This window comes from Dendronephthya gigantea, unplaced genomic scaffold, assembly GCF_004324835.1.
Source record: "Dendronephthya gigantea isolate DGI-Jeju-01 unplaced genomic scaffold, DenGig_1.0 000161F, whole genome shotgun sequence".
Lineage (NCBI taxonomy): Eukaryota > Metazoa > Cnidaria > Anthozoa > Malacalcyonacea > Nephtheidae > Dendronephthya > Dendronephthya gigantea.
Genome location: NW_021163171.1, coordinates 265,356 through 291,948, shown reverse-complemented (window position 1 = coordinate 291,948; position 26,593 = coordinate 265,356). Strand labels below are relative to the sequence as shown.

Sequence of the window (26,593 nt, the reverse complement as noted above, 5' to 3'; positions counted from 1 at the left end):
TGGTCGAATGTACCATTTTCCGGAATATTCTACATTTACAAGGTAGACAACAATGGGTGGACAAAAACAGAAGTGAACTAAATCATAACTAGTTTATTTTGATTGAACGAAGGTGTTTTGTGGATGAAAGATGCGACTCACAAACCAGAGACCTCAAAAACCTCAATATTTACCCAAAAATAGATGAAGCATTTAATAATACTTGGAATATCAATTTGATACTTGAAATAACAAAAAAATGCAAATGTCTGAGGATATTTGAAATTCTCACAGCAGGATGGTAAAATGGTATTGTGAAAATGAACCAGTTATCCCCATATAAGGAAGCAGATCAAGTCTACCATGAAATCATGCGATGTTTTTAACAAAATAAACATTGCGACGTTGCAAGGAGTTGTCTTCAACATAAAATATTATTGACATCGTTGAGATCAACTTGCAGAGTTAAGAAATTAGTGGAAATCCTTCATCTTTCGTAAGTTTAATCTAATTCATTTTTAATCATTCAAAGCTGCATGATTTATCGCGGTCAATAGTGGCTTCGAGATATCCTATATTCAGTAAATCAGCTTTTACACTTTTCTTTGTCTAACGCTGAAGGGTATATCGCTAACCTTAGATTTAATAGTCTTGTAATTATCAGAATAAGGCTCAACTTTAACTTCTAATACTTCTAACTTGTATGTTATAATTTCGGGAATTTCGTTCAAGAGATAAATAGCCGAATTATGGTAAAAACTCGTCGGGTAATTTGTTCCGTCCTTGAAGGGTATCGTAATTATTACGATAATAATTTTGTTTATTTTCTCAGTTAAGCGCGCCTCACACGAGAGCTGGTAGCTGAGGTAAAGACCTCGCGAGGCTGTTAGAACAGCAAGTTACTCTCGTGTGCGGATAGTTTTTCGTGAGGAATTCGCCTCGAGAGGCAAGTTTCTATCGTGTGCGGATAGTTTTCAGGCTGAGTTAACTGCCTCGCGAGGTCGTTAGCTCAGCTGATAGCTCTCTTGTGCGGCGGGCTTTACCCTTGTTCCGTCCTTGACCGTGTTGACATTTCAGAAACTCGTCTGATTTATCCGTCTAAATGCGAATTTAAGACGAGTTTCTCGTCCAGAAGGGATTCCCGTCCAACTTACCCGTTTGTTTAGACGGGAAAAATCAGACAAGAAACCCGTCTGCGACCGAATTCACATCAGACGCCGGAGTTTCCCGTCTTCGATGAGTTTCCCGTCTAAGACGAGTTTCCCATCTCTAATATGAATTCGGCTTATATTAGAAGGTTTTGACATATAGAAAATCGAGGGGGAATTTATATACTTTGAAGTCCGTCGTACAGGACGTAGGTTCGATTTCTGCGAAAGAACCGACAGTTTCTCAATATTTCTTAACTGCTACCTCAGTTAGGTCTTAAAAATATAAATTCTGCTCTCTTCTCAATAACACAGAACCCTATTTTGTAAATAATTTTAGACTTCATTATAGAAACATCAAAATAACCAAACAATTACACAGCAGAAGCAGGAAGTGTAAGAGTTAAATTCCTACCTGACTGGTTTTTACGAATATTTCACAGACATTTGCTTTCATTAACCATCATGCGAGAGGGAGGGAAATTGATCGAGTGTCTCTGTATGGTAAATTCTGTCTTTAGTTACATAATTCTGTCTTTAGCGACATATAACTTGTTAGGTAAATCATTATCAACCATTGCATGATTGAATTTCAATTTGAACTTGATCACGCTCCAGAACTTGATCACGCTCCAGAACTTGATCACGCTCCAGAACTTGATCACGCTCCCGAACTTGATCACGCTCCCGAACTTGATCACGCTCCAGAACTTGATCACGCTCCAGAACTTGATCACGCTCCAGAACTTGATCTCGCTCCAGAACTTGATCACGCTCCAGAATTTGATCACGCTCCAGAACTTGATCACGCTCCAGAACTTTCACGCTCCAGAACTTGATCTCGCTCCAGAACTTGATCACGCTCCAGAACTTGATCTCGCTCCAGAACTTGATCACGCTCCAGAACTTGATCACGCTCCAGAACCTGACCACGTTTTGATCAAGACCTAAAATTGATTTAAATTTCAAAAGGGTTTTGATTAAGACCTCCGCAGGTTTCAGAATACGCCGTAGGAATTGATATAAGATGTTTAGGAAGCAATAAGTACTTCGCTACGTCCTAGAATTTGCATGATTCAATTTAGTCTGTTTTAAAGTCGAGTTAGACATGGTTTTACTTTATTCTTTTCCTAAGAGACACTAAAACATCCCAGATTTTGCGGCCAAAGATCATATTCATGGCAGCGAGATGGGAAGATGATTTGCAAGGTTATGACGTGGGTCGTTTTCAAGGAGAAGTCAACGAAGATCTGCTTTGTTCCATTTGTCAGGAAGTTCCAAAGGATCCCAGACTTTGCCAACACAAAGATCATATATTTTGTTTCGCTCATATATCACGACATCTCGTTCAAAACTCTCAAACATGTCCAGTTTGCAGAGATCCTCTGACTCAAGAAACCTTGAGACGACCAACAAAATTTCTGAAGAATTATTGGGAAGGTCTAAAAATCAAGTGTGATCATCATGAACGAGGATGTCCTGACTACGTTCGTCTGGAACATCTTCCAAGACATGTCGAGAAATGTGGATATGGTCCTGTCATGTGTCGTAATGAAGGACGTGAAACAGAGATCAATAGAAGAGATATTGAAACTCACGAGAAAAATTTCTGTCAATTCAGACTGGCTAAATGTCACGATTGTAAAAATATCAAGGTAAGTCAAAATGAAATATGAAATGTTTGGATTTATTCAACGTCCTTTACGCTCATATTTTGTCGAGTTTTACACAGTTCATCTCAATAACAATTCTATTTTTGAATCAGGAAAATGTGGATGAAACAAATGTTAGAATGGCTGCGATAGAAAGAAATCAGGATGAAATGAAGGTAAGACAAGTCTTTCAGTTATTATTTGTTTTAAATTCGAAGCAAGTTAGGAAAAATTAAATCGTACTTGAAAAATGGAATCTGAAACGTATCATTATTAATCTGATTATCTGACGTGGCTGCGATTGAATGTGAACAGGATGAGACGAAGAGAAATCAGGATGAGATGAAGAGAAATCAGGATGAGATGAAGAGAAATCAGGATGAGATGAAGAGAAATCAGGATGAGATGAAGGTAGGACAAATCTTTTAGTAATTCATTTCTTTGAAATAAGATGAATTGAGGTCAGTGACGGTCCACGAATTTTGAGATCAGTGACATGTACATGCATGGTCAATCTTGTATAAGGGATAATTGATGAACTTCAAAAGTCGCTAATACTTTTCTTACCTGGGACCTGCTTACTCTCCCCAGGACCTACGCCTTGACTCGGCGTAGAAACATTTCTAGTCGTAAGATTGCTGGAGGTAATTTAAACTTCGGTGATATCAATGCATTAGAGAGCTTAAGCATGCAACGTTTTTGTCAACACGGACGTCACGCGTACAAAATTTTGGCGTTATAGATGGCGTCAGCCGTTTTTGTTTAAAATCAGAAACCGCAGTCCGTGCAGTTTCCCGTCGTAGATTTTAAGCAAGAACGGCTGACGCCATTTTTAGCCGTTAAATCTTGTACGCGTGACGTCCGTGTTGACAAAAACGTCGCATGCTTAAGCTCTTTATTATCGGCTAATTCCCGTGATTAAAGAAAAATTAATTTTAATTTAGCAAAGTATGAACGAGATGAGAGAAAAGTTTGAAATATTAATGATGATGATGAACCGCACATTTCAAGGAAATAATACAAACAAGAATGGTGCCAGCGCTATGAATCACGCAGGTCCAGTCAACAACCAAGATATTATTATTATCGGTGGTCGGTATGGCCTAGGAGATGACAGGGTATTAAATACAGTCGAGAAATACAACATAGTAGAAGGAAAGTCAACTCCACTGCCACAATTGAATCATCCTCGAACTTCATCAGCGTCGTGTGTTTACAACAATGACGTTCTTGTCGTTGGTGGTTCCGATGGTAAAGTAGGAACTGACACGATCGAAGTTTTGAAGATGAACCAACATCCTTTGCGATGGACAATGTTTGATGGTAAACTGCCTGTCAAATTATATGCTCATGACGTCATAGTTTATCAAGGAAAATTATATATAATAGGAGGATATGACAGGAATGAAAGAAAAACATGGAATCCCATTTATGAGATTGCTCTTACCCCACCTTATACTGCCAAGCTGCTGACGAGAATGCCTGAGGCAAGAAGATATCACAGAGCAGAACTTGTTAATGGAAAACTATTTATCTTGGGTGGAACAACAACCATCAATAGTAAAGATGCTCTTGACAGCGTTGTTGTTTATGATTTGATTAGGAATGAGTTCAAGCCATGTCCATCGTTACCTCAGCCTGTTTTTGCTATGTCTACAGTCATTTGGGGTCATGTGATCATCGTCGTTGGCGGCTTCGATAAAAATGGTGAGGTGTTAAATGACGTCATCATGTACGACACAGAGACTGGGCGAAGCGAGAGACTGCCCTCCATGATTTACAAAAGGTGCGACAGCTCTGTCGTGATCATGAATGACGTCATTGTGGTGTTTGGTGGATGGAATAAGGAGCAGGGATATCTCAACTCAGTGGAATCTTTCACCATTGGTGGAGTTGGCTGGAAAGAACTGCCAGGAATGATAGAAAAAAGACGCCTTGCTACTGCTGTAGTTAAACCGCTGTAGGTAAAGTATCAAAGAATTAATTCAATTATTTAATAAAGGATATGTTTCGAACGCTTTCATTCTGCGTCGATAGCAATTTCATTTAAATCATAACATGACGATGAGACTGGAAGAATTATAATATGAATATCAAAATATTCAAATGTTGAATCACAACATAAAGTTGATTGAACACTTGAATACTTAATAAATATTTGTGAAATTTGCAGGAGAATTTGATGAAAAATTTGAAGTAAAAGAGTTTGTCATTTTGTCCAAGATTGAGATGAACACGAAGTTATAAATGAACAATCAGTGAATGATTACATGAATTTGCTTTTCAAGTCTCTGAGCGCCGCTGACCACCACTGATCTTTTATGAAACTGGATGATTGAAGATGTCTTGTAATAAAAATGATATTGTGATAATTATATCATATATAACTGATGTAGTCGCATGTATTTGTTAATATTGTAGAAAAAGACAGAATATTCGTATATATTACTTGATATTGAAACTAATCTTTAAAACATTTGACAATTGTTTAGAATTGAAGACAATAATAATGAACATTTATAAAACTAGGATAGAATATGGACACTGAGTTCAGTCAGAACTAAACAATTGTAAATAAAACAAAATCTCAGATGATTCGTAACAAGTAACATTAGATCAGACAACTACAGTATATTCATTCTGATATTTCCCCTTCTTATTCCAAGACAATTTGCATGGTTTGTTAACAGTTTTAATTCTAATGTTAATGTATCATTGTAGAAGTTCATTAAATCAAATCAATTTTTCATGTATAATGTTATATACATCGCCAAATATTTCCATTCAAAGAAAATGCGTTTTGAAAAGCTACCCATGAGGTAATGTAAGGTATGGGTTGGGGATCAACAGATGATGAAGAGGAATGTTTGGGGATAAATGGTGTTGCCTGAGGAATTGCGCCAAGGAATCTCGTTTTATTTCGGGATATTTTTTTCGCTAAACACGCGCAGAAGACAAGAAATAATGAAATTGATAATTCTGATATAAAAGTGAAACACAAGCCACGTTCACTTTTATTCTGTGAGAAAATCTCCACATTAAACACGACTCTTCACAGATATTAAAATCTGATGCAGAAAATTCCCCGGCGTAAAACACTCTCACTGTAGACTTGAAAGTTCAACGTATTCACATGTGGACTGGATTATAGCAGACACGGAAATATTTATATTTGAAATTCTTTCATATTTCTTTACGCTGTATTCTCAGTATGAGTTTTACTTGGAAATTTATAAAACTTCCACGAATGACATATTGAAACTAAAACTTCCGTGCACCAGAAATGCAATATTTTGAAGCTTTTATTTTATAAGTTAGTAAATAAATGACTACCAAAATTACTACTTTGCATTTATATGTTCTTTATAATGGAAAATTCTTTTTTAACATTGCAATTTCTGTTAAATATATCAGCATAAGTTGAGAATTGTTTTATGTTTTCCCAGGAAATTGAGGTGATTTAAGGTCAAGTTAAGTTTCCTCACATGATAATTTCGCAATATTAAAGTCATCGTCACAGATTGTGTTACACAAAGAACGAACAAGACTCGAGAATTGTTGCTGTGAAAATCACTGGTAAGTTTCTTACAAGATTTGTTCCTAATCTTAGACAACTCTCAGACGCGAGATCGCACGAACTCAGCGCCATTGTCAGGCAAATTGGTGCGTATCATTTGTTTGAGGTTTGGATATTATTCGCTTCCGAGTATCGCGTTCAGAATGCGAGCAGAAGCTGAGCTAACAAAGGATTTCTCGAGGAAAGAAATGGACCCAAATTAATGAATTGATGGACGGTTCTGAGTTCGTCTGATCTCGTGAGAATCCAGTCTCAACAAACGAATGTTTAAATGGCGATTTTCATGAAATCTAAGAGATTCTAGCGAGTTAATACTTCGCGCAATGACTACAATAAACAAGGCTTATTTGAATACAATAATAAATAAGAGATTATTCTGAAGTATTTGATGGACAATCATCGTCTTGAATACAACAATATATTACGTTAAATATAGGCTCGTATTTTGTGTTGAAATACAAAGAAGGCTGTGATTTTGTTTATTGCGTTTAAGATAGACTTTCTAGGTCTAAAATGTGTTTGAACAAAGTGCGCATGCTCAGTTAGGGATGGGCTGACATAATATATTTTCATAATCAACTTAAGGAGGTTCTGATATATAAATTGTTAATGCTGCACAGTGAATATAGAATAGTTGAGTAGATTTCTTGAGGCTAAGATTATAAGTTTTTTGCACATATTATTCCAGAGTTTTGTCAGGAAATCATTTTCAATTCTATGCTAATTTCGTTAAAATATTCTTCGAATTTCTAGCTATCCTCTTGAATGTGAGTTCAGGTTATATCCGACCAAAACAATACAACAATCAAACGTAGATATTGCCTTTATTTATTTTTCATCAAAAGATTCTTTGACTGGTTACCTCATAGGAAGAGATCAGTCTGTGAAGAGGTTTATTGAAAGGACTGAATTTTGTTATATTTGTGAAACGCTTCAACGCAAATATTCTGAATTGTCCGCGAGTTGAAACTACCAGCGTTTTTAACTTCAACTGAACAAAGTTTTGTTCAAATCCTCCAGTTGAAAAACGTCGTTTATTCACGTTTTGGACTTGAGAAGGTTTAAAAACATGAAAATATTATTTTGCGATGCTTTTTTTCTAATTCAGCAGAACTATGGCAGCGAGATGGGAAGATGATTTGCAAGGTTATGACGTGGGTCGTTTTCAAGGAGAAGTCAACGAAGATCTGCTTTGTTCCATTTGTCAGGAAGTTCCAAAGGATCCCAGACTTTGCCAACACAAAGATCATATATTTTGTTTCGCTCATATATCACGACATCTCGTTCAAAACTCTCAAACAAGTCCAGTTTGCAGAGATCCTCTGACTCAAGAAACCTTGAGACGACCAACAGGATTTCTGAAGAATTATTGGGAAGGTCTGAAAATCAAGTGTGATCATGATGAACGAGGATGTCCTGACTACGTTCGTCTGGAACATCTTCCAAGACATGTCGAGGAATGTGGATATGCTCCTGTCATGTGTCGTAATGAAGGATGTGATACAGAGGTCAATAGAAGAGATATTGAAACTCACGAGAAAAATTTCTGTCAATTCAGACTTCCTAAATGTCACGACTGTAAAAATATCAAGGTGAGTCAGCTGAAAAATAAAATGTTTGGATTTATTCAATGTCTTTTACACTCGTATTTTGTCGAGTTGTACGCAATTCATCTCAATAACAATTTCACTTTGACTTAGAAAAATGTCGATGAAACGAACGTTCGAATGACTGCGATAGAAAGAAAACAGGATGAAATGAAGAGAAAACAGGATGAAATGAAAAGAAAACAGGATGAAATAAAGGTAAGACTAACCATTCAGTTAATATTTGCTTTAAATTAGAATGGATTAAATTGTTGTTCAAAATTTTAATCGCACCTGCTTGACTGAAATCTGAAACGTATTATTAATAATTTGATTTAGAAAAATGTGGATGAAATTAAGGCAAGTCAGGTTCAAATGAATGTTCAAATGTTTGCGATTGGAAGTAAACAGGATGAGATGAAGAGAAATCAGGATGAGGTGAAGGTAAGAGAGGTTTTTTAGTCATTCATTGCTTTGAAATAAGATGAATTTTGGTCAGTTGAGGTCTATGAATTTTGAGATTAGTGACATGAGTAACATGACCACCCATAGTTAGTCTTGTAACCGCTATAACTTCAGAAGTCGCTAATACTTTTCTTACCTGGCACCTGCTTACTCTCCCCAGGACCTAAGCCTTCACTCGCCCTAGAAACATTTCTAGTGGTAAGATTGCTGGCAGTAATTTAAACTTTGGTGATATGAATGCATTATCCGTTGATTCGCGTAATTAAAGAAAATTTATTTTCAATTTAGCAAAGTATGAACGAGATGAGGGAACATTTTGAGAAAATAATGATGATGATGAACCAAACATTTCAAGGAAATAATACAAACAAGAATGGTGCCAGCGCTATGAATCAGACAGGTCCAGTCAACAATCAAGATGTTATTATTATTGGTGGTCGGTATGGCCTAGGAAGTGACGAGGTATTAAATACAGTCGAGAAATACAACATAGTAGAAGGAAAGTCAATTCCGCTGTCAGGATTGAATCATCCTCGAGTAGTATTAGCATCGTGTGTTTACAACAATGACGTTTTTGTCGTTGGTGGTTCCTATGGTAAAGAAGCAACTGACAAGATCGAAGTTTCGAAGATGAACCAACATCCTTTGCGATGGACAATGTTTGATGGTAAACTGCCTGTCAAATTATCTGGTCATGACGTCATAGTTTATCAAGGAAAATTATATACAATAGGAGGATATGACGGGAATGAAGGAAAAACATCGAATGCTATTTATGAGATTGCTCTTACCCCACCTTATACTGCCAAGCTGCTGACGAGAATGCCTGAGGCAAGAAGATATCACAAAGCAAAACTTGTTAATGGAAAACTATTTATCTTGGGCGGAACAACAACCTACCGTAGTAAACAGGCTCTTGACAGCGTTGTTGTTTATGATTTCATTAAGAATAAGTTCAAGCCATGTCCATCGTTACCTCAGCCTGTTTGTTATATATCCACAGTCACTTGGGGTCATATGATCATCGTCGTTGGTGGTTTGGATAAGAAAGCCCAGACATTAAATGACGTCATAATGTACGACACAGAGAGTGGGCGAAGCGAGAGACTGCCCTCCATGATTTACAAAAGGAGCGGCAGCTCTGTCGTGATCATGAACGACGTCATTGTCGTGTTTGGTGGATGGAATAAGGAGCAGGGATATCTCAACTCAGTGGAATCTTTCACCATTGGTGGAGATGGCTGGAAAGAACTGCCAGGGATGATAGAAAAGAGAAATAATGCTACAGCTGTAGTTAAACCTCTGTAGGTAAAGTATCAAAAATTTAATTCAATTATTTAATAAAGGAGGTTAGGATATGTTTTGAACGCTTTCATTCTGCGTCGATAGAAATTTTATTTAAATCATAACATGACGATGAGACTGGAAGAATTATAATATGAATATCAAAATATTCAAATGTTGAATCACAACATAAAGTTGATTGAACACTTGAATGCTTAATAAATATTTGTGAAATTTGCAGGAGAATTTGATGAAAAATTTGAAGTAAAAGAGTTTGTCATTTTGTCCAAGATTGAGATGAACACGAAGTTATAAATGAACAATCAGTGAATGATTACATGAATTTGGTTTCCAAGTCGCTGAGCGCCGCAGACCACCACTGATCTTTTATGAAACTGGATGATTGAAGATGTTTTGTAATAAAAATGATATTGTGATAATTATATCATATATAACTGATGTAGTCGCGTGTATTTGTAAATATTGTAGATAAAGACAGAATATTCGTATATATTACTTGATATTGAAACTAATCTTTAAAACATTTGAGAATTGTTTAGAATTAGAGATAATAATAATGAACATTTATAAAATTAGGATAGAATATAGACGATGAGTTCAGTCAGAACTAAACAATTGTAAATGAAACAAAATCTCAGATGATTTGTGACGAGTAACTTTACGTCAGACCGTCCCCCAAAGGCTGACATCTTTGGCGTTCGCTAGCCCCCCCCCCCCAATTCAAAAACTGCTCCGCGGTCCCTGCTGTTACCAGATGTCTGGTATATTGGACCTTAACAAAGGTAAATATACCTTATTTTTGTATATTCAACTTGGACCAGGTCGAATATACCAATTCACAGTATATTCGACTTTATCAAGTTCGAATGTAACATATTTAGTATAATGGACTTTATACTCGACCATGGTCGAATGTACTATTTTCCGGTATGCTCGACCAACGTTAACAAGGTAGGCAACAATGGATAGACAAAAACAGAAGTGAACTAAATCATAACTAGTTTATTGGGATTGAACGAAGGTGTTTTGTGGATGAAAGATGAGACTTCATCCAAACTTTTGGTTCTCACAAACCAGAGACCTCAAAAACCTCAATATTTACCCAAAAATAGACGAAGCATTTAATAATACTTGGAATATCGATTTGATACTTGGAATAGCAAAAAAATGCAAATGTCTGAAGATATTTGGGATTCTCACAGCATGATGGCCGAAATGCTATTGTGAAAACGAACCAGTTATCCCCATATAAGGAAGCAGATCAAGTCTACCATGAAATCATGCGATGTTTTTAACAAAGTAAACATTGCGATGTTGCAAAAAGGAGTTGTCTTCAGCATAAAATATTATTGACATCGTTGAGATCAACTTGCAGGGTTAAGAAATTGGTGGAAATCCTTCATCTTTCGTAAGTTTAATCTAATTCATTTTTAACCGTTCCAAGCTGCATGATTTGTCACAGTCAATAGTGGCTTCGAGATATCGTATCGTTTAAATGAGCTTTTACACTTTTATTTGTATAATGCTGAAGTATATATCGCTGTGTGCTAACCTGGATTTTGTGACTATCAGAAAAAAAGCCTCAACTTCAGCTACTTTCGACTTGCATGTTATAATTTCGGGGAAATCGCTCTAAACTTAAAATATCGTTCTTGCGACATTGTTCAAAGCTATATTCTGTACGATGCTGGTGAAGAGCTCTGACCAGGTTGTTCAAAAGCCGGTTAAGCTAACCCTGGGTTAAAGCAAATATTTGCATTGATTTTTTAAACCGCTTATTTACAAAGTTGAATATCTTTTTTCATAAATATTTTCTGGACCAATGGAAGTAATATTTTCTAAAGTTTTAAAACGAACAGTGGTTCAGAAGCACATAAACAAAAACAATGGATTAAAATTTAACCCAGGGTTAGCGCTAACCTAGCTTTGAACAACTGGCCCCAGCTTCTGTCAACTTGCAAGACCGAATGTGAGATTGGCTCGATGATTTATACTAGAGATGGATCATCCGTCTGGACAAAATTGGGCAAGCGAGGGATAGTTCGTCCTCCACGAATTTGAAAGGGTAGTTCGTTTTGACGCATCATTCGTCTGTTAGTATAAATACGGAGTGGGGATAAACTAAGAAAAGTTCATCATAAAACAGCTCTTGTGCACTCTTTACCACAAAAATAATTTCCAAGCTAATTCCCGTACCGTTTCTAATTCCCGATTATGAATCGGGCCATTTTCGGCAGTTCGCAACAAACCCTTACATTAATCTCATTCGCTCGTAGCTAAATGACTAGTTCCGTAGCTAGGTGACCAGGGCAACCAGAGGAATCCATCGATATCGCACATAACGTAGGTTCAGTTCCTGTTGAAGAACTGGTAGTCCCTGAATATTTCAACTGCTTCTAATTCGCCCTTAAAGATGAGGTAAAGTCCGTTCTGCGCATATATTCCGCGCATCAACACATTCCATCAGTGGGGGAGCAACTTTTGGAATGTTAATGATATGCGATATTAGCGCGTTGTATTACAAACGGCAATTCGGGAGCACAATTATTTTATTTTATGTCGCAAGGCGAAGAGCCTCGAATTGCGAGTGATGAAGATAAGGCTGCTAGAAAAAAAGCAATAGTAATATAAAATAAGCATATTCATCACAGCCGGTCGTGCGAGAACGAGAAGAAAATAAGAAAATTAATACGACCCGTACGTCAAGTAAAGATTATATAACAAACGTAAACAAAGATTGTTGTGCGCGGTATAAATGCGCAGAACGGACTTTACATCATCTTTAAAAGTACATATATTTAGATATAATATAAAATTCTGCTTGAGTTTTCATTAAACCCTAACCCGACTTCTAAATGAGCTCGAGCTAGGGGGGAGGTCTTCCGCTCTTTTATAGCTAATAAACCTTTTTTGTGATATGGTAAACAATTCAAATATATAGCAACGCCATCATAACTACATAATTAAAATTTTAAAAGATTAAAAAGAGGAGAAAGTCCGGTACTGTGCATGTGAACCTGCCTCAAAGTGTATAAATAGAAAGCATTGTGCATTGTATGTCTGTTCCAAGTTTCCAACTATATTATATATAAAAATCTTTTCAGTAAAGCCTGCTGCATGGCCATGACTTTTTTATATTTCTCAAAAGGCATCAAAAGATTCAAGACTTTGGCACAGGTCATATTCATGGCGACAGGATATGAAAATACTTTGCAAGGTTATGACGTGAGTCGTTTTCAAGCAGAAGTTAGAAAGGATCTGCTTTGTTCTATTTGTTATAAAGTTCCAAAGAATCCCAGACTTTGCCAACACCAAGAACATATATTTTGTTTCTCTGATATCTCACAATGGCTCCTAGGACATAAAACATGTCCAGTTTGCAGAGATTCTCTGAATCAAGAAACCTTGAGACAACCAACAGGATTTCTGAAGAATTATTTGGACGACCTAAAAATCAAGTGTGATCATCATGAACGAGGATGTCCTGACTACGTTCGTCTGGAACATCTTCCAAAACATGTCGAGGAATGTGGATATGGTCCTGTCATGTGTCGTAATGAAGGATGTGATACAGAGGTCAATAGAAGAGATATTGAAACTCACGAGAAAACGTGTGAAAATATCCAGGTGAGTCGAAATGGAAACTATGGGCGCAAAATGGTCAGACAGGTCATAATTTGAATTGTAATAGAGTATTTATTAGAAAATGTAGCGGTGAAACTGCATTTTTCGTGCTAGGCGGATGTAAATATCGATATACTTGAATGCATATTCCTTAAAACACTCTAAAATACCAGTAATCTGTCTGTACTGAAACACAACAGGACCGGTCTGGCCGTTTTTACCGTATAAAGGAAAGCGCCTTATGTTTGGATTTAGAGATCAAATACGCATTTTATAAAAACGTTCTATAAAAAAAAGAGCGAGATTAAATCGGCTAATTTCTAAATAATGTAATGGCTAATTCCCGCAGCGCGGAACAGGCCTTGGAGGGAAGATTCCGGGCAGAAAACAGGAAGCTTATTTCGTGAAAAATATTTGAATCTTGGATACACCTCTGATCAATCGTAGTTTGTCGAATTGTAGGCGAATTATGTCTAATGTATGACAACAATTTCACTTTTACTTAGAAAAATGTGGATGGATTAAAAATGAGTCAGAATGAAATGAATGTTCGAATGACTTCATTGGAAAGAAAACAGGATGAAATGGAGAGAAAACAGGATGAAATAAAGGTAAGATTAACCATTCAGTTAATATTTGTTTTAAATTAGAATGGATTGAGTTGTTGTTAAAAAATTTAATTGTGCATGGGTTACTGAAATCTGACACTTACCATTAATAATTAATAAATTAAACAAACAATCTGACTTAGAAAAACGTGGATGAAATTAAGGGAAGTCAGGATCAAATGAATGTCCAAATGACTGCGATTGAATGTAAACAGGATGAAATGAAAAGAAGTCAGGATGAAATGAAGAGAAATCAGGATGAGATGAAGGTAGGACAAGTCTTTTAGTCATTCATATCTTTGAAATAAAATGAATTGAGGTCAGTGACGGTCCACGAATTTTGAGATCAGTGACATGACCACGCATGGTTAATCTTGTATCCGGGATAATTGATGAACTTCAGAAGTCTTTAATACTTTTCTTACCTGGGACCTGCTTACTTTCCCCTGGACCTCGGCGTAGAAACATTTCTAGTAGTAAGATTGCTGGCGGTAATTTAAACTTTGGTGATATCAATGCATCATCGGCTGATTCGCGTGATTAAAGAAAATTTATTTTTAATTTAGCAAAGTATGAACGAGATGAGAGAACAGTTTGAGAAAATAATGACGATGATGAACCAAACAATTCAAAGAAATAATACAAACAAGAATGGTGCTAGCGCTATGAATCACGCAGGTCCAGTCAACAATCAAGATGTTATTATTATTGGTGGTGATTATGGCCTAAGAAGTGACGAGGTATTAAATACAGTCGAGATATACAACATACTAGAAAAAAAGTCAACTCGGCTGCCACGATTGAATCATCATCGAGTAGGATCAGCATCGTGTGTTTACAACAATGACGTTCTTGTCGTTGGTGGTTCCAATGGTAAAGAAGCAACTGACAAGATCGAAGTTTTGAAGATGAACCAACATCCTTTGCAATGGACAATGTTTAATGGTAAACTGCCTGTCAAATTATCTGGTCATGACGTCATAGTTTATCAAGGAAAATTATATATAATAGGAGGACATGACGAAAATCAAAGAAAAACATCGGATGCCATTGATGAGATTGCTCTTACCCCACCTTACACTGCCAAGCTGCTGACGAGAATGCCTGAGGCAAGAAAATATCACAAAGCAGAACTTGTTAATGGAAAACTATTTATCTTGGGCGGAACAACAACCGGCTTTCCTAGAGATGCTCTTGACAGCGTTGTTGTTTATGATTTCATTAAGAATGAGTTGGAGCCATGTCCATCGTTACCTCAGTCTGTTTGTTTTATGTCCACAGTCACTTGGGGTCATTCTATTATCATCTTTGGCGGTGCCGATAAGAATTACCAGGTATTAAATGACGTCATCATGTACGACACAGAGACTGGACGAAGCGAGAGACTTCCCTCCATGATTTACAAAAGGGGCGGCACTGCTCTGTCGTAATCATGAATGACGTCATTGTCGTGTTTGGTGGATGGAATAAGGAGCAGGGATATCTCAACTCAGTGGAATCTTTCACCATTGGTGGAGTTGGCTGGAAAGAACTGCCAGGAATGAAAGAAAAAAGACGCAATGCTACTGCTGTGGTTAAACCTCTGTAGGTAAAGTATCAAAGAATAAATTCAATTATTTAATAAAGGAGGTTAGGATATGTTTTGAACGCCTCTCATTCTGCGTCGATAGAAATTTCATTTAAATCATAACATGACGATGAGACTGGAAGAATTAAAATATGAATATCAAAATATTCAAATGTTGAATCACAACATAAAGTTGATTGAACACTTGAATACTTAATAAATATTTGTGAAATTTGCAGGAGAATTTGATGAAAAATTTGAAGTGAAAGAGTTTGTCATTTTGTCCAAGATTGAGATGAACACGAAGTTATTAATGAACAATCAGTTAATGATTACATGAATTTGGTTTTCAAGTCTCTGAGCGCCGCTGACCACCACTGATCTTTTATGAAACTGGATGATTGAAGATGTTTTGTAATAAAAATGATATTGTGATAATTATATCATATATAACTGATGTAGTCGCGTGTATTTGTAAATATTGTAGATAAAGACAGAATATTCGTATATTACTTGATATTGAAACTAATCTTTAAAACATTTGAGAATTGTTTAGAATTAAAGACAATAATAATGAACATTTATAAAACTAGGATAGAATATGGACGCTGAGTTCAGTCAGAACTAAACAATTGTAAATAAAACAAAATCTCAGATGATTCGTAACAAGTAACATTAGATCAGACAACTACAGTATATTCATTCTGATATTTTCCCTTGTTATTTCAAGACAATTTGCATGGTTTGTTAATAGTTTTAATTCTAATGTTAATGTATCATTGTAGAAGTTCATTAAATCAAATCAATTTTTCATGTATAATGTTATATACATCGCCAAATATTTTCATTTTAAGAAAATGCGTTTTGAAAAGCTACCCATGAGGTAAGGTAAGGTATGGGTTGGGGATCAACGGATGATGAAGAGGGATGTTTGAGGATAAATGGTGTTGCTTGAGGAATTGCGCTAAGGAATCTCGTTTTATTTCGGGATATTTTTTTCGCTAAACACGCGCAGAAGACAAGAAATAATGAAATTGATAATTCTGATATAAAAGTGAAACACAAGCCATGTTACTTTTATTCTGTGAGAAAATCTCCACATTAAACACGACTCTTCACAGATATTAAAATCTGATGCAGAAAATTCCCCGGCGTAAAACACTCTCACTGTAGACTTGAAAGTTCAACGTATTCACATGTGGACTGGATTATAGCAGACACGGAAATATTTATATTTGAAATTCTTTCATATTTCTTTACGCCTGAATTCTCAGTATTAGTTTTACTTGGAAATTTATAAAACTTCCACGAATGACATATTGAAACTAAAACTTCCGTGTACAAGAAATGCAATATTTTGAAGCTTTTATTTTATAAGTTAGTAAATAAATGACTACCAAAATTACTACTTTGTGTTTATATTTTCTTAATAATGGAAAACTCTTTTTTAATATTGCAATTTCTGTTAAATAATATATATCAGCATAAGTTGAGAATTGTTTTATGTTTTCCCAGGAAATTGAGGTGATTTAAGGTCAAGTTAAGTTTCCTCACATGATAATTTCGCAATATTAAAGTCATCGTCACAGATTGTGTACACAAAGAACGAACAAGACTCGAGAATTGTTGCTGTGAAAATCACTGGTAAGTTTCTTGCAAGATTTGTTCCTAATCTTAGACAACTCTCAGACGCGAGATCGCACGAACTCAGCACCATTGACAGGCAAATTGATGCGTATCATTTGTTTGAGGTTTGGATATTATTCGCTTCCGAGTATCGCGTTTAGAATGCGAGCAGACGCTGAGCTAACAAAGGACTTCTCGAGGAAAGAAATGGACCCAAATTAATGAATTGACGGACGGTTCTGAGTTCGTCTGATCTCGTGAGAATCCAGTCTTAATTAATTAATGTTTAAATGGTGATTTTCATGAAATCTAAGAGATTCTAGCGAGTTAATACTTCGCGCAATGACTACAATAAACAAGGCTTATTTGAATATAATAAATAAGAGATTATCCTGAAGTATTTGATGGACAATCATCGTCTTGAATACAACAATATATTACGTTAAATATAGGCTCGTATTTTGTGTTGAAATACAAAGAAGGCTGTGATTTTGTTTATTGTGTTTAAGATAGACTTTCTAGGTTCGTAGTAATCTAAAATGTGTTTGAACAAAGTGCGCATGCTCAGTTAGGGATGGGCTGACATAATATATTTTCATGATCAATTTAATGAGGTTAGGGAGGTTATGATATATAAACTGTTAATGCTGCACAGTGAATAAAGAATAGTTGAGTAAATTTCTTGAGGCTAAGATGATAAGTTTTTTGCACATATTATTCCAGATATTTGTCAGGAAATCATTTTCAATTCTATGCTAATTTCGTAAAAATATTCTTCGAATTTCTAGCTATTCTCTTGAATGTGAGTTCCGGTTATATCCGACCAAAACAATACAATAATCAAACTTAGATATTGCCTTTATTTATTTTTCATCAAAAGATTCTTTGACTGGTTACCTCACAGGAAGAGATCAGTCTGTGAAGAGGTTTATTGAAAGGACTGATATCTGTTATATTTGTGAAACGCTTCAACGCAAATATTCTGAATGGTCCGCAAGTTGAAACTACCAGCGTTTTTAATTTCAACTCAACAAAGTTTTGTTCAAATCCTCCAGTTGAAAAACGTCGTTTATTCACGTTTTGGACTTGAGAAGGTTTAAAAACATGAAAATATTATTTTGAGATGCTTTTTTTTTCTAATTCAGCAGAACTATGGCAGCGAGATGGGAAGATGATTTGCAAGGTTATGACGTGGATCGTTTTCAAGGAGAAATCAGCGAGGATCTGCTTTGTTCCATTTGTCAGGAAGTTCCAAAGGATCCCAGACTTTGCCAACACAAAGATCATATATTTTGTTTCGCTCATATATCACGACATCTCGTTCAAAACTCTCAAACATGTCCAGTTTGCAGAGATCCTCTGACTCAAGAAACCTTGAGACGACCAACAGGATTTCTGAAGAATTATTGGGAAGGTCTGAAAATCAAGTGTGATCATCATGAACGAGGATGTGCTGACTACGTTCGTCTGGAACATCTTCCAAAACATGTCGAGGAATGTGGATATGCTCCTGTCATGTGTCGTAATGAAGGATGTGATACAGAGGTCAATAGAAGAGATATTGAAACTCACGAGAAAGATCTTTGTCAGTTCAGAATCGCGAAATGTCACGACTGTAAAGATATCAAGGTAATTCAAAAATAAAATGTTCGAATTTATTCAATGACTTGCCCGAGTACTCATATTCATCTCAATAACAATTTTACTTTGACTTAGAAAAATGTCGATGAAACAAAAGTTGGAATGACTACGATAGAAAGAAATCAGGATGAAATGAAGGTAAGACAGGTCTTTCAGTTATTACTTGTTTCAATTTAGAAGCATTGAATTGGTTTTGAGAAAAGAAATCCTACGTGGAAAATGAATTCTTAAACGTATCTTTAATAATCTGACTTAGAATAACGTGGATGAAATTAAGGCGAGTCAGGTTGAGATGAAGAGAAATCAGGATGAAATAAAACAAAATCAGGATGAGATGAAAAGAAATCAGGATGAGATGAAGGTAGGACAAGTCTTTTAGTCATTCATTTCTTCCAAATAAGATGAATTGAGGTCAGTGACGATCCATGGTTAATCTTGTATCCGGGATAATTGATGAACTTCAGAAGTCACTAATACTTTTCTTTCCTGGGACCTGCTTACTCTCCCCAGGAACTCGGCGTAGAAACAATTCTAGTGGTAAGATTGCCGGCGGTAATTTAAACTTTGGTGATATCAATTCATTATCGGCTGATTCCCGTGATTAAAGAAAATTTATTTTTAATTTAGCAAAATATGAACGAGATGAGAGAACAGTTTGAGAGAATAATGATGATGATGAACCAAACATTTCAAAGAAATAATGCAAACAAGAATGGTGCTAGTGCTATGAATCACGCAGGTCCAGTCAACAACCAAGATATTATTATTATCGGTGGTCGGTATGGCCTAGGAGATGACAAGGTATTAAAAACAGTCGAAAAATACAACATAGTAGAAGAAAAGTCAACTCCGCTGCCAGGATTGAATCATCCTCGAACAGCATCAGCATCGTGTGCTTACAACAAAGACGTTCTTATCGTTGGTGGTCACGATGGTAAAGTAGGAACTGACACGATTGAAGTTTTGAAGATGAACCATCATCCTTTGCGATGGACAATGTTTGATGGTAAACTGCCTGTCAAATTATATGCTCATGAAGTCATAGTTTATCAAGGAAAATTATATACAATAGGAGGATATGACGGAAAAGAAAGAAAAACATGGAATGCCATTTATGAGATTGCTCTTACCCCACCTTATACTGCGAAGCTGCTGACGAGAATGCCTGAGGCAATAAGAAGATATCACAGAGCAGAACATGTTAATGGAAAATTATTTATCTTGGGTGGAGTAACAACCATCCTTAGTAAAGATGCTCTTGACAGCGTTGTTGTTTATGATTTCCATAAGAATGAGTTCAAGCCATGTCCATCGTTACCTCAGCCTGTTTTTGCTATGTCCACAGTCACTTGGGGTCATATGATCATCGTCGTTGGCGGCTTCGATAAAAATGGTGTGGTGTTAAATGACGTCATAATGTACGACACAGAGACTGGGCGAAGCGAGAGACTGCCCTCCATGATTCACAAAAGAAGCGACTGCTCTGTCGTGATCATGAATGACGTCATTGTCGTGTTTGGTGGATGGAATAAGGAGCAAGGAATTCTCAACTCAGTGGAATCTTTTACCATTGGTGGAGATGGCTGGAAAGAACTGCCAGGAATGATAGAAAAAAGACGCAATGCTACTGCTGTAGTTAAACCTGTGTAGGTAAAGTATCAAAGAATAAATTCAATTATTTAATAAAGGAGGTTAGGATATGTTTTGAACGCCTTTCATTCTGCGTCGATAGAAATTTTATTTAAATCATAACATGACGATGAGACTGGAAGAATTATAATATGAATATCAAAATATTCAAATGTTGAATCACAACATAAAGTTGATTGAACACTTGAATACTTAATAAATATTTGGGAAATTTGCAGGAGAATTTAATGAAAAATTTGAAGTAAAAGAGTTTGTCATTTTGTCCAAGATTGAGATGAACACGAAGTTATAAATGAACAATCAGTGAATGATTACATGAATTAGGTTTTCAAGTCTCTGAGCGCCGCTGACCACCACTGATCTTTTATGAAACTGGATGATTAAAGATGTTTTGTAATAAAAATGATATTGTGATAATTATATCATATATAACTGATGTAGTCGCGTGTATTTGTAAATATTGTAGATAAAGACAGAATATTCGTATATATTACTTGATATTGAAACTAATCTTTAAAGCATTTGAGAATTGTTTAGAATTAGAGACAATAATAATGAACATTTATAAAACTAGGATAGAATATGGACGCTGAGTTCAGTCAAAACTAAACAATTGTAAATAAAACAAAATCTCAGATGACTCGTAACAAGTAACGTTAGGTCAGACGTCCCCCCAATCCAAAAACTGCTCCACGGTCCCTGCTGTTAATAGATGTCTGGTATATTGGACCTTAACAAGGGTAAATATACCTTATTTTTGTATATTCAACTTGGACCAGGTCGAATATACCATATTCCGGTATATTCGATTTTATCAAGTTCGAATATACCATATTTAGTACAATGGACCTTATACTCGACCATGGTCGAATATATTATTTTCCGGAATATTCTACGTTAACAAGGTAGACAACAATGGGTGGACAAAAACAGAAGCGAACTAAATCATAACCAGTTTATTGTGATTGAACGAAGGTGTTTTGGGGATGAAAGATGAGACTTCATCCAAACTTTTGGTTCTCACAAACCAGAAACCTCAAAAATCTCAATATTTCCCCAAAAATAGACGAAGCATTTAATAATACTTGGAATATCAATTTGATACTTGGAATAACAAAAAAATGCAAATGTCTGAAGATATTTGAAATTCTCACAGCAGGATGGTAAAATGGTATTGTGAAAATGAACCAGTCATCCCCATATAAGGAAACAGATCAAGTCTACCATGAAATCATGCAATGTTTTTAACAAAATAAACATTGCGACGTTGCAAGGAGTTGTCTTCAACATAAAATATTATTGACATCGTTGAGATCAACTTGCACGGTTAAGAAATTAATGGAAATCCTTCTTCTTTGGTATGTTTAATTCATTCTTAATCGTTCAAAGCTGCATGATTTGTCACAGTCAATAGTGGCTTCGAGATATCGCATCGTTTAAATGAGCTTTTACACTTTTCTTTGTCTAATACTGAAGGGTATATCGCTAACCTTATAGACTTAGTAGTCTTGTAATTATCAGAATATAAGGCTAAACTTCAACTTCTAATACTTCTAACTTGTATGTTATAATTTCGGGAATTTCGTTCAAGAGATAAATAGCCAAATTATGGTAAAAACTCGTCGGGTAATTTGTTCCGTCCTTGACCGTGTTGATATTTCAGAAACTCGTCTGATTTATCCGTCTAAATGCGAACTTAAGACGAGTTTCTCGTCCAGACGGGATTCCCGTTCAAATTAACCGTCTGTTTAGACCGAAAGTTAGACGGGAAAAATCAGACGAGAAACCCGTCTGCGACCGAATTCACATCAGACGAAGGAGTTTCCCGTCTTCGATGAGTTTCCCGTCTAAGACGAGTTTCCCATCTCTAATATGAATTCGGCTTATATTTGAAGGTTTTGACATGTAGAAAATCGAGGGGGAATTTATATACTTTGAAGTCCATCGTACAGGATGTAGGTTCGATTTCTGCGAAAGAACCGACAGTTTCTCACTATTTCTCAACTTCTATCTCGGTTAGGTCTTTAAAATATATATTCTGCTCTCTTCTCAATAAAACAGAAACCTCTTTTGTAAATAATTTCAGACTTCATTATAGAAACATCAAAATAACCAAATAATTACATAACAGAAGCAGGAAGTGTAAGAGTTACATTGAATGATTGAATTTCAATATGAACTTGATCACGCTCCAGAACTTGATCACGCTCCAGAACTTGATCACGCTCCAGAACTTGATCACGCTCCAGAACTTGATCACGCTCCAGAACTTGATCACGCTCCAGAACTTGATCACGCTCCAGAACTTGATCACGCTCCAGAACTTGATCACGCTCCAGAAGATCAGAACTTGATCACGCTCCAGAACACGCTCCAGAACTTGATCACGCTCCAGAACTTGATCACGCTCCAGAACTTGATCACGCTCCAGAACTTGATCACGCTCCAGAACTTGATCACGCTCCAGAACTTGATCACGCCCTATCACGCTCCAGAACTTGATCACGCTCCAGAACTTGATCACGCTCCAGAACTTGATCACGCTCCAGAACTTGATCACGCTCCAGAACTTGATCACGCTCCAGAACTTGATCACGCTCCAGAACTTGATCACGCTCCAGAACTTGATCACGCTCCAGAACCTGACCATGTTTTAAAATTGATTTAAAGTTCAAAAGGGTTTTGTTTAAGACCTCCGCAGGTTTCAGAATACGCCGTAGGAATTCATATAAGATGTTTAGGAAGCAATAAGTACTTCGCTACGTCCTAGAATTTCCATGATTCAATTTAGTCTGTTTTACAGTCGAGTTAGACATGGTTTTACTTTGTTCCTTTCCTAAGAGGCACTAAAACATCTTAGATTTTGCCAAAGATCATATTCATGGCTGCGAGATGGGAAGATGATTTCCAAGGTTATGACGTGGGTCGTTTTCAAGGAAAAGTCAACGAAGATCTGCTTTGTTCCATTTGTCAGGAAGTTCCAAAGGATCCCAGACTTTGCCAACACAAAGATCATATATTTTGTTTCGCTCATATATCACGACATCTCGTTCAAAACTCTCAAACATGTCCAGTTTGCAGAGATCCTCTGACTCAAGAAACCTTGAGACGACCAACAGGATTTCTGAAGAATTATTGGGAAGGTCTGAAAATCAAGTGTGATCATCATGAACGAGGATGTCCTGACTACGTTCGTCTGGAACATCTTCCAAAACATGTCGAGGAATGTGGATATGCTCCTGTCATGTGTCGTAATGAAGGATGTGATACAGAGGTTAATAGAAGAGATATTGAAACTCACGAGAAAACGTGTAAAAATATCCAGGTGAGTCAAAATGGAAACTATGGGCGCTTTCCATTAAGCGGCCAAAATGGTCAGACCGGTAATAATTTGAATTGTAATAGAGTATTTCTTAAAAAATGTAGCGGTGAAACTGCATTTTTCGTGCTAGGCGGATGTAAATATCAATATACTTGAATGCATATTTCTTAAAACACTAAAAAATACCAGTAATCTGTCTGTACTGAAACACAACAGGACCGGTCTGGCCGTTTTTACCGTATAAAGGAAAGCGCTTTATGTTTGGATTTAGAGATCAAATTCGCATTTTATAAAAACGTTCTATAAAAAAAGAGCGAGATTAAATTGGGTAATTTCTAAATAATGTAATGGCTAATTCCCGTAGCGCGAAACAGGCCTTGGAGGGAAGATTCCGGGCAGGAAAAAAAGGAAACTTATTTCGTGAAAAAATATTTGAATCCTGGATACACCTCTGATCAATCGTAGTTTGTCGATTTGTAGGCGAATTATGTCTAATGTATGACAACAATTTTACTTTGACTTAGAAAAATGTGGATGGATTAAAAATGAGTCAGAATGAAATGAATGTTCGAATGACTTCATTGGAAAGAAAACTTGATGAAATGGAGAGAAAACAGGATGAAATAAAGGTAAGACTAACCATTCAGTTAATATTTGTTTTAAATTACAATGGTTAAATTGAGATCAGTGACATGGCCACGCATGGTTAATCTTGTATCCAGGATAATTGATGAACTTCAGAAGTCGCTAATACTTTTCTTACCTGGGACCTACTTATTCTCCCCAGGACCTCAGCGTAGAAACATTTCTAGTGGTAAGATTGCTGGCGGTAATTTATACTTTGGTGATATGAATGCATCATCGGCTGATTCGCGTGATTAAAGAAATCTTATTTTTGATGTAGCAAAGCATGAATGAGATGAGAGAACAGTTTGAGAGAATAATGACGATGATGAACCAAACATTTCAAGGAAATAATAAAAAAAAGAATGGTGCTAGCGCTACGAATCACACAGGTCCAGTCAACAATCAAGATGTTATTATCATTGGTGGTTGGTATGGCCTAGGAAGTGACAAGGTATTAAATACAGTCGAGAAATACAACATAGTAGAAGAAAAGTCAACTCCGCTGCCAGGATTGAATCATCCTCAAGTAGCATCAGCATCGTGTGTTTACAACAATGACGTTCTTGTTGTTGGTGGTAACGATGGTAAAGAAGGAACTGACACGATCGAAATTTTGAAGATGAACCAACATCCTTTGCGGTGGACAATGTTTGATGGTAAACTGCCTGTCAAATTATTTGCTCATGACGTCATGGTTTATCAAGGAAAATTATATATAATAGGAGGATATGACGGAAATCAAAGAAAAACATCGAATTCCATTTATGAGATTGCTCTTACCCCACCTTATACTGGCAAGCTGCTGACGAGAATGCCTGAGGCAAGAAGAAATCACAGAGCAGAACTTGTTAATGGAAAGCTATTTATCTTGGGTGGAACAATAACCAACCTAAGTAAAGATGCTCTTGACAGCGTTGTTGTTTATGATTTCATTAAGAATGAGTTCAAGCCATGTCCATCGTTACCTCAGCGTGTTTGTGATATGTCCACCGTCACTTGGGGTCATATGATCATCGTCGTTGGTGGTTTGGATACGAATCACCGGACAATAAATGACGTCATAATGTACGACACAGAGACTGGGCGAAGCAAGAGACTGCCCTCCATGATTTACAAAAGGAGCGGCAGCTCTGCTGTAATCATGAATGACGTTATTGTCGTGTTTGGTGGATGGAATAAGGAGCAGGGATATCTCAACTCAGTGGAATCTTTCACCATTGGTGGAGATGGCTGGAAAGAACTGCCAGGAATGATAGAAAAAAGACGCCATGCTACTGCTGTAGTTACACCTCTGTAGGTAAAGTATCAAAAATTTAATTCAATTATTTAATAAAGGAGGTTAGGATATGTTTTGAACGCTTTCATTCTGCGTCGATAGAAATTTCATTTAAATCATAACATGACGATGAGACTGGAAGAATTATAATATGAATATCAAAATATTCAAATGTTGAATCACAACATAAAGTTGATTGAACACTTGAATACTTAATAAATATTTGTGAAATTTGCAGGAGAACTTGATGAAAAATTTGAAGTAAAAGAATTTGTCATTTTGTCCAAGATTGAGATGAACACGAAGTTATAAATGAACAATCAGTGAATGATTACATGAATTAGCTTTTCAAGTCTCTCAGCGCCGCTGACCACCACTGATCTTTTATGAAACTGGATGATTAAAAATGGTTTGTAATAAAAATGATATTGTGATAATTATATCATATATAACTGATGTAGTCGCGTGTATTTGTAAATATTGTAGATAAAGACAGAATATTCGTATATATTACTTGATATTGAAACTAATCATTAAAACATTTGAGAATTGTTTAGAATTAGAGACAATAATAATGAACATTTATAAAATTAGGATAGAATAGGGACGCTGAAATCAGTCGGAACTAAACAATTGTAAATAAAACAAAATCTCAGATGATTCGTAACAAGTAACGTTAGGTCAGACCGTCCCCCAAAGGCTGACATCTTTGGCGCTCGCTAGCCCCCCCCCCCCCAATCCAAAAACTGCTTCGCGGTCCCTGCTGTTACCAGATGTCTTGTATATTGGACCTTAACAAGGGTAAATATACCTTATTTTTGTATATTCAACTTGGACCAGGTCGAATATACCAGATTGAACGAAGATGTTTTGTGGATGAAAGATGCGACTTCATCCAAACTTTTGATTCTCACGAACCAAAGACCTCAATATTTATCCA

At 36.3% G+C, this 26,593-nt stretch overlaps 4 protein-coding genes across 13 annotated transcripts; all 4 read left to right on the top strand.

Moving 5' to 3' along the window:
* The first annotated feature begins 371 nt into the window (after window positions 1-371).
* LOC114537638 (kelch-like protein 41) lies at window positions 372-10,254 on the top strand. 7 transcript variants are annotated; one of them, XM_028558715.1, is made up of 8 exons: window positions 372-475; window positions 1,480-1,631; window positions 2,263-2,316; window positions 7,483-7,948; window positions 8,057-8,161; window positions 8,282-8,386; window positions 8,696-9,711; window positions 9,933-10,254. In XM_028558715.1, the coding sequence occupies exons 3-8, from the start codon at window positions 2,306-2,308 to the stop codon at window positions 9,940-9,942; spliced, it is 1,713 nt and encodes a 570-aa protein (XP_028414516.1). In that variant the 5' UTR covers window positions 372-475; window positions 1,480-1,631; window positions 2,263-2,305; the 3' UTR covers window positions 9,943-10,254. The 7 variants fall into 7 exon arrangements, with proteins under 7 accessions (XP_028414516.1, XP_028414515.1, XP_028414520.1 ...); XM_028558714.1 differs by lacking the exon at window positions 372-475 and having other exon boundaries at window positions 1,413-1,631; XM_028558719.1 differs by lacking the exon at window positions 372-475 and having other exon boundaries at window positions 1,553-1,626.
* On the top strand, window positions 3,156-5,463 carry LOC114537644 (influenza virus NS1A-binding protein homolog A-like). Of its 2 annotated transcripts, none has more exons than XM_028558728.1 (3): window positions 3,156-3,190; window positions 3,724-4,739; window positions 4,953-5,463. In XM_028558728.1, the coding sequence occupies exons 1-3, from the start codon at window positions 3,164-3,166 to the stop codon at window positions 4,960-4,962; spliced, it is 1,053 nt and encodes a 350-aa protein (XP_028414529.1). In that variant the 5' UTR covers window positions 3,156-3,163; the 3' UTR covers window positions 4,963-5,463. The 2 variants fall into 2 exon arrangements, with proteins under 2 accessions (XP_028414529.1, XP_028414530.1); XM_028558729.1 differs by having other exon boundaries at window positions 3,724-4,743.
* Window positions 10,255-17,114: 6,860 nt separating the features above from the next.
* LOC114537640 (kelch-like protein 12) lies at window positions 17,115-21,022 on the top strand. Its single transcript, XM_028558720.1, has 6 exons — window positions 17,115-17,155; window positions 18,283-18,766; window positions 18,854-18,916; window positions 19,035-19,139; window positions 19,406-20,428; window positions 20,647-21,022. Exons 2-5 carry the CDS (start codon window positions 18,290-18,292, stop codon window positions 20,426-20,428), a joined length of 1,668 nt encoding a protein of 555 aa, XP_028414521.1. The 5' UTR covers window positions 17,115-17,155; window positions 18,283-18,289; the 3' UTR covers window positions 20,647-21,022.
* A 704-nt stretch (window positions 21,023-21,726) lies between these two features.
* LOC114537642 (kelch-like protein 5) lies at window positions 21,727-26,334 on the top strand. 3 transcript variants are annotated; one of them, XM_028558722.1, is made up of 5 exons: window positions 21,727-21,786; window positions 23,289-23,753; window positions 24,275-24,379; window positions 24,655-25,670; window positions 25,892-26,334. In XM_028558722.1, the coding sequence occupies exons 2-5, from the start codon at window positions 23,310-23,312 to the stop codon at window positions 25,899-25,901; spliced, it is 1,575 nt and encodes a 524-aa protein (XP_028414523.1). In that variant the 5' UTR covers window positions 21,727-21,786; window positions 23,289-23,309; the 3' UTR covers window positions 25,902-26,334. The 3 variants fall into 3 exon arrangements, with proteins under 3 accessions (XP_028414523.1, XP_028414527.1, XP_028414526.1); XM_028558726.1 differs by having other exon boundaries at window positions 24,655-25,674; XM_028558725.1 differs by having other exon boundaries at window positions 21,743-21,786; window positions 23,272-23,753.
* The last annotated feature ends 259 nt before the right edge of the window (window positions 26,335-26,593 follow it).

What these genes read in the sequence shown, in the direction of transcription:
- LOC114537638 (XM_028558715.1), top strand. An exon ending in ACGACTGTAAAAATATCAAG is followed by an intron (nt 7,949 to 8,056) that starts GTGAGTCAGCTG and finishes ACTTTGACTTAG; the next exon opens with AAAAATGTCGATGAAACGAA. An exon ending in GAAAACAGGATGAAATAAAG is followed by an intron (nt 8,162 to 8,281) that starts GTAAGACTAACC and finishes AATTTGATTTAG; the next exon opens with AAAAATGTGGATGAAATTAA.
- LOC114537644 (XM_028558728.1), top strand. Translation starts at nt 3,164, where the DNA reads ATGAAGAGAAATCAGGATGAGATGAAG. An exon ending in GAAATCAGGATGAGATGAAG is followed by an intron (nt 3,191 to 3,723) that starts GTAGGACAAATC and finishes ATTTTAATTTAG; the next exon opens with CAAAGTATGAACGAGATGAG.
- LOC114537640 (XM_028558720.1), top strand. Translation starts at nt 18,290, where the DNA reads ATGGCAGCGAGATGGGAAGATGATTTGCAAGGTTATGACGTGGATCGT. An exon ending in ACGACTGTAAAGATATCAAG is followed by an intron (nt 18,767 to 18,853) that starts GTAATTCAAAAA and finishes ACTTTGACTTAG; the next exon opens with AAAAATGTCGATGAAACAAA. An exon ending in GAAATCAGGATGAAATGAAG is followed by an intron (nt 18,917 to 19,034) that starts GTAAGACAGGTC and finishes AATCTGACTTAG; the next exon opens with AATAACGTGGATGAAATTAA.
- LOC114537642 (XM_028558722.1), top strand. Translation starts at nt 23,310, where the DNA reads ATGGCTGCGAGATGGGAAGATGATTTCCAAGGTTATGACGTGGGTCGT. An exon ending in AAACGTGTAAAAATATCCAG is followed by an intron (nt 23,754 to 24,274) that starts GTGAGTCAAAAT and finishes ACTTTGACTTAG; the next exon opens with AAAAATGTGGATGGATTAAA. An exon ending in GAAAACAGGATGAAATAAAG is followed by an intron (nt 24,380 to 24,654) that starts GTAAGACTAACC and finishes TTTTTGATGTAG; the next exon opens with CAAAGCATGAATGAGATGAG.